The 7,679-nt window shown below is 29.2% G+C and overlaps 1 protein-coding gene across 1 annotated transcript in view; it reads left to right on the top strand.

Moving 5' to 3' along the window:
* Nucleotides 1–5,306: 5,306 nt before the first annotated feature.
* LOC124420008 overlaps nucleotides 5,307–7,679 on the top strand; it is a gene marked incomplete at its 5' end in the record, with an annotated part of 6,722 nt that continues 4,349 nt past the window's right edge. Inside the window, one exon of the mRNA XM_046951466.1 lies at nucleotides 5,307–5,315. Coding sequence (XP_046807422.1) covers nucleotides 5,307–5,315 — 9 coding nt within the window. The remainder of the gene's footprint in view (nucleotides 5,316–7,679) is intronic.

Here is a 7,679-nt window from a genome sequence, read left to right as displayed (position 1 = left end):
TTCCATCAAGCCTTACTCAACTCTTTGTCAACTCTAACTCAACTCTAACTCAACTCTAACTCAACTCTAACTCAACTCTAACTCAATTATAACTCAACTATAACTCAACTATAACTCAACTCTAACTCAACTCTAAGTTAACTCTAACTCAACTCTAACTCAACTCTAACTCAACTCTAACTCAACTCTAACTCAACTCTAACTCAACTCTAACTCAACTCTAACCCAACTCTAACTCAACTCTAACTCAACTCTAACTCAACTCTAACTCAACTCTAACTCAACTCTAACTCAACTCTAACTCAACTCTAACTCAACTCTAACTCAACTCTAACTCAACTCTAACTCAACTCTAACTCAACTCTAATTCAACTCTAACTCAACTCTAACACAACTCTTACTGAACTCTACCTCAACTCTAACCCAACTCCAACCGAACTTGAACAGAACTATAACAGAGCTAGAACAGAACTAGAACAGAACTAGAACAGAACTAGAACAGAACTAGAACAGAACTAGAACAGAGCTAGAACAGAACTAGAACAGAACTAGAACAGAACTAGAACAGAACTAGAACAGAACTAGAACAGAACTAGAACAGAACTAGAACAGAACTACAACAGAACTACAACAGAACTACAACAGAACTAGAACAGAACTAGAACAGAACTAGAACAGAACTAGAACAGAACTAGAACAGAACTAGAACAGAACTAGAACAGAACTAGAACAGAACTAGAACAGAACTAGAACAGAACTAGAACAGAACTAGAACAGAACTAGAACAGAACTAGAACAGAACTAGAACAGAACTAGAACAGAACTAGAACAGAACTAGAACAGAACTAGAACAGAACTAGAACAGAACTAGAACAGAACTAGAACAGAACTAAAACAGAACTAAAACAGAACTAAAACAGAACTAGAACAGAACTAGAACAGAACTAGAACAGTACTAGAACAGAACTAGAACAGAACTAGAACAGAACTAGAATAGAACTAGAATAGAACTAGAATAGAACTAGAATAGAACTAGAATAGAACTAGAATAGAACTAGAACAGAACTAGAACAGAACTAGAACAGAACTAGAACAGAACTAGAACAGAACTAGAACAGAACTAGAACAGAACTAGAACAGAACTAGAACAGAACTAGAACAGAACTAGAACAGAACTAGAACAGAACTAGTACAGAACTAGAACAAAACTAGAACAGAACTGAAACAGAAATAGAACTAGAACAGAAATTTCCTATAAATACAGAATAAGTATTCCCTTAAAAAATTAACACAAAATAAAATATCTCTTTTATTTGCTATATGTACGTAAATACACGAATGGCGTTGTTAGTAGTAAATGAAATTGCGTGTTTCGTCGTTACGAAAAGTTTACTTAAGCATTCTTTCAAGAAAAGCAACAACAATGCAAGCATAACCTGGGTACATGCAAAAATGAGAATGACATAGTAAGCATCGGTTAAAGTTAACAATATGTAGTAGAATAGTTTCAAGAGGTATGATATCTATGCAGTATTTAAAAGTGTTTAGATAACCGACATTTGACTTATTATATATCATTGGATAGGTAATGAAGTCTAGTTTGTGAAAATGTTACTGTTTTTTAAATAATTTATAATTTGGCATTAAAAAAAAGAGTTTTAAAGCAGATTTAAATTTCTCATCATTACACTTTATGTTTATCAAAGAATTGTAGAGTGTAAAACTAGAAGAAAAAACTATGGTAGAACTAGATCATAACCAGGATAGAACTTAAACTTAACTAAAACAGAACTAGAGTTAAACTAGAACAAAACTAAAACAGAACTAGAACATAACTAGAAAAGAACTAGAACTAGAACCGAACTAGATCTAGAACAGAACTAGAACTGAATTGAACAAAACTAAAGCAGAACTAGACCAGAACTAGAGCAACACTAGAACAGAAGTAGAATAGAACTAGAACAGAACTAGAACAGAATTAGAACAGTACTAGAACAGAACTAGAACAGTACTAGAACAGAACTAGTACAGAACTAGAACATAACTAGAACATAACTAGAACATAACTAGAACAGAACTAGAACAGAGCTAGAACATATCTAGAACAAAACTAGAACAGAACTAGAACAGATCTAGAAGAAACTAAAACTGAGGTGAGTTAACATACAATGACTAGAACTGAATTATGCAGAACTAGTACTGAACTATAAAACCATTTTTATTTAAAAATATATCGCTTTCCAATAGCATTGGCTATCTGAAATGTCCTCTTGCAATTTATGTAAAACACTTTAATATCTGCTAGATTCAGCAGTATTTCTATTGTCTTTAGGGAAACAATGGCTTTAAACAAAACATTAACATTTATTAAGTCATTATTAGCACTTTAGCGAAACATTAAAAAATTGTTAAGATGCAATTTTTCGAAATATTTTATTGCAAATAAGGTTTAGTTTTTTATAAAAGGCCATTTAAAAGAGAATTGCCGACAACGCATTAACAACGCCTTTTTAGTTTGAAATACAAAAAAAATATAGGGTATTGTCTAAAATTTTGTCAAGGCTTTTGGCTTTTTAATGGAGTGTAATAGAAATAAATGCGAAAAACCTTTGCCAATATGATATAAGCATATTGAAAAATTTTTGTAATATTCATTTACTTTTATTTCTTTTTTTTTCAAATATTATTTTTTTTTTATCAAATCATGCAATACAGTTTTTTTTTTGCTGTATAAATTTGCATCAATATTCGATTGTAAAATCAAGAAAAACATTCACATAATACCAGTATCTAAAAGTACCAGTCCATGTATCTGTATCAAAGGCATAAAGTAGACCTACTACTATCAATAACTTGTATTTGTATAAGATCCCAAATAACATGTTCGTAAACTGAAAAATTAATACAACAAAAAAAAGAAGAAAAAAAAAACAAATGTAATAATAAAATTGAATTCAAATTGAATTGAATATTTGGGTTTAATTTTTTTTCTTAAATTTTTACTAAAACTACACGCAACTAAACGCAGTATTTCTCATTTTTGTTTTACCAGGTGATATAAATCTAAATCAAATTGTTGTTATTTTCTGCTTGTTTTAGATTATTTTATGTAAGAAAATATTAAAAACTAAAGCAAATCAAATTTAAGTATTTTTTTCTTTAATTTTTTGGTTATTAAAAAAAACTTAAAAAAAAATTATAAATATGCGTATATCGTTATTACATATTAAAAATAAAGTAAAAAACAGTTTTTCATTGAAATAATTGTGAAAATTTCAAAGCAGTTTATTTACTTCAAAATGGTTTTAAATTTGTTGTTGTCTGTAAAATAAGAAAAATTTAAAATTTTTTCATAAAATTTTACACTCGAAAATTTAAAACGGTATTGAAGTAACTCTACTCTATCTCAAGTCTAACTCTAGCTTAAATCTACTCTAACTGTACTCTTACTCACTCTTACTCTACTTTAACTGTACTCTAACTCTACTTTAACTCTACACTAACTATACTCTAAGTATACTCTAACTCTACTCTAATTCTACTGTAACTCGACTCCAACTCTACTCTAACTCTACTCTAACTCTACCCTAACTCTAACAGAACTAGAACAGAACTAGAACAGAACTAGAACAGAACTAGAACAGAACTAGAACACAACTAGAACAGAACTAGAACAGAACTAGAACAGAACTAGAACAGAACTAGAACAGAACTAGAACAGAACTAGAACAGAACTAGAACAGAACTAGAACAGAACTAGAACAGAACTAGAACAGAACTAGAATGGAAATCGAACAGGACTTGAAAAAGTTTTTGAAAACTTATTTACTGAGAATACCCATTGTGCAACACAAGTCAGCAGCATCCCATACTACCAAGCCAAACAAACAACGTGAGCTACAAGATCGTGTGTTGTCTGTTGATCACAGGCAATCACGAATACTTATGCGTAACAGCTAAGTGAAAAAAAAAACAAAAACAATTTAGTTTTAGTTGGTAATATGTTTCTGCTTTTTTGTTACTATTTTTTTGGGAGCATTATACAGTTTAGTTTAAAGTGCCCCACCTTCGTTGCGTTGTCGTCATCGTCATCAGTCGCCAAAAAAAAATTAAGAAAAACAAAAACATTGCAGTACGTCGCCGTTAATGCAGTTTATATGCACAATTTTGTGACTTAAAGTTGATTTAGTTATGTGCGTTTTTCGAAAAACAGCAGAGATCACTTTTGTTTTTTATTGTTGTTTTTTTTCGTACGATTTTTCAATAAAACTATTTTTCTGCTGTTTCTTGTCTTTGAATTGTTTAGTTGGCGGTATGTAAATTTTTGTTTGTTTTATCCAGTTAAGAACACTGAAGAAAATTTTATATTTAGGCAGATTATATAATGGCATTGCTTTTCGACTTAGAATCTAATTTACAAACTATTTCCTATATAAAATGTTAATTTTCTCCTTATAACTTAATTTTTCCTCATATTTAGTCTCCTTAAACTTAAAAGAAATTTACAAATGCCAAATTAACTCCAGTGTCGTGGTGTCCTTGCTATATTTTGGAATTCGAATTGGCCATACGGTAGCAAAATTAGTGCAATATTTTTAGGAAATTTTCTCGTTGTACTTCATATGTTAAGGCTGTAGGCTGTTTTGAGTGCAAGTTCTAAACTGCAGTTACCTTAACTATGCGTGTTAGTTGTTACCAATTTTAAGTTTTTCAAAAATACTTTAATATTCCATTTGAGTTGTTTTTTCTGTTATTTTTTATATATTTTTATATGCATGTGTAAGTAAGGTGCTAATATAGCGTTCGTTTAGATATGTTTACACTCAAAGAATTAGGTTCGTTATAACGAAAAATATAGCAGAGTATACCTAAGTTATGCCGTTTCTTATCAGTTCTAATGCAGTTCTGTTCTAGTTCTGTTCTAGTTCTGTTCTAGTTCTGTTCTAGTTCTGTTCTAGTTCTGTTCTAGTTCTGTTCTAGTTCTGTTCTAGTTCTGTTCTAGTTCTGTTCTAGTTCTGTTCTAGTTATGTTCTAGTTCTGTTCTAGTTCTGTTCTAGTTCTATTCTAGTTCTGTTCTAGTTCTGTTCTAGTTCTGTTTTAGTTCTATTTCTAGTCATGTTCTTGTCCTAATATGGAGTCAGTGGTATGTTAATTAATTGTGTCCTCTTAATTCAATTCCCTCGCATAGTGCTATTATTTTATGTTGTTAGTATTAGTGTATAAAATATGCTTATGTGCAGCATAATATGCTGTTGTTAGTATTGAATATTAGACACCTTTTTTAGGCCTAAAAATTTTTACTTACTAACAATTTGCAATGAAAGGCTTTATAATTCTATATGATTTTTCAACTAGTTTATTTTTTGTTGTTGTTGTTTTTATATTGAACACTTTTAATCTCTATTTTTTGTTTTTCAAACATGCTCTGATTTGAAAAAAAAATATTGTATATTTTAGCAAAACATTTGTATTGAAGAGAATATTAAGAGGAGATTTTGAAAAAAAAAAATAACGAAACATACAAATATTGTCGTCAACTTTTCTAATATTTTCAAATGCTAGCGCATTCATATTTATTTGAATTTGTAATTGAGTTAGTGTTGTAAACAGTGGCAGCATAAAACTACAAACGTTTGCTGCAGCAGCAGCAAATGCAGCTGCAGTTTAAAGCTGGAACTAAAACTGAAAAATCTGCTCTTTTTTTTTTGTTTGATTGAAGCTGCAAAAATTTTAATGCGTGTTCGCACACAAAACTTTAGATCAGTTTGTCAAAAGTGAACATTACATATAGTACGCGCTACAAGTCCGTTTGACCGTATATAAACGTTTATAGGGCCTTGCTGGCCATCAGTATCTCGCGGTGCTCTACATCACCGGAGCTCTAGAAAAATTCGTTTTTTTTCTCAGAAAAAATATTGTTTTATGCTAAAGAATAAGATCTAAGCGTAACGGTTGGAAACGCCACAAGATTAAGGATATAGCAGATTTATTTCTTCAGCAGACACATTTTTGGATTATTAATTTAAGGACTTTTGTTGAAGACGTGTTTGTGTGTGTTATGAAGTGATTGTTTTGATTTGCTTTAAAATCAAAAAAAAATAATTTTTTTTTAAAACAAAAACTATAGAAATTGTTAATAAAAATTTTCTGATATGAAGGTGAGTCCTAGCAAAAACAAAAAAATAAAAGGACTAAATATCCAAAATGCTAAAAAAATTCAAAACAAAATTTAAAAAAAAAATAATAAAATGCAAATGTGTTCGAAAGATTAACAGGATAATGAAACTCTAAATGAAAACTATTAAAATAGTATTTAAATCAATGAATGTATTAATTTAATATTAAAAATATTAATAATTTTAAATAACAAATAATCTTACAACAAATGAAAAGGACTCAATTCAAAACTTGTTAAGTCATAAAATTAAAAATATTTAAGAAAATACAATAAAGTTTAAAAAGGTTTCAAAATTTAATTTTTAAAATCCCTTCTGTTCATGATATTCATCGAAAGTTTTGAATCTTAAATAAAATAATAAATTAGTAGGTATTTAATATTTAATAAACATTTAGGTCACACATTGAATTACGACATAGTACGATACAACCCTACAACAACGATAGTGAATTGAACTACGAAAAACATAATAGATATTTAAATAAATTATAATGATAATAATGATATTCGAAAATCGAATACTTAAAACCAAAGTTTTAAATGTAAATGTTATGACATAAATTCCTCAAAGATATGCGAAGCATTAGTTAACTAAAATTAGTACAAACTCGAATGCTTCTCTAATGAAGTTAGTCTTTATAATCTAAAGGCAATGTAATTTGTATTATCCAGAAACAAAACTATTCTAGACTATAGGATATAGACTTAAGTATCGACAATATAGACTAGACTATAGACTATATTATAGACTAAAATAAAGACTTTATTAGATTATAGGCTAGACTATAAACTACAGACTAGACTATATAACAAACTATAGACTAGACTATAGACTAGATTATAAAATAGATTATAGACTATACTATAGACTAGATTACAGGCCACAGATTAGACTATAACCTATTTAATATAGACTAAACTATAAACAAAACCATATTCTAGACTATAGACTACACTATAGATTACACTACTTATATACTATAATTTAGACTGGACTATAGACTAAGCTATAGACTAGACTTTTGACTAGACTATAGAATATAAACTAAACTATAGATAGACTATAGAATAGACCACAGATTATACTATAGACTAGACCTTAGATTATATACTATAAACTACAGACTAGACTATAAATTACACTATATACTAAACTATAGACTAGATTTCAGACCATAGATTAGACTACAGACTATTTAATATAGACTAAACTATAGACAAAACTATATTCTAGACTATAGACTAGACTTTAGACTAAACTATATACTAGAATATATACTAGAATATAGACTATACTATAGACTAGACTTTAGACTAGAGTATAGACTAGACTATAGACTAGACTATCAACTAGACTATAGACTAGAGTATAGACTAGACTATAGACTAGACTATCGACTAGTCTATAGACTAGACTATAGACTAGACTATAGACTAGACTATAGACTAGACTATAGACTAGACTATAGACTAGACTATAGACTAGACTATAGACTAGACT

Source organism: Lucilia cuprina, chromosome 5 (genome assembly GCF_022045245.1).
Source record: "Lucilia cuprina isolate Lc7/37 chromosome 5, ASM2204524v1, whole genome shotgun sequence".
Taxonomy (NCBI): Eukaryota; Metazoa; Arthropoda; class Insecta; order Diptera; family Calliphoridae; genus Lucilia; species Lucilia cuprina.
Note: the sequence above shows the minus strand (reverse complement) of the source record. Positions and strands in the feature narration are given on the sequence as shown.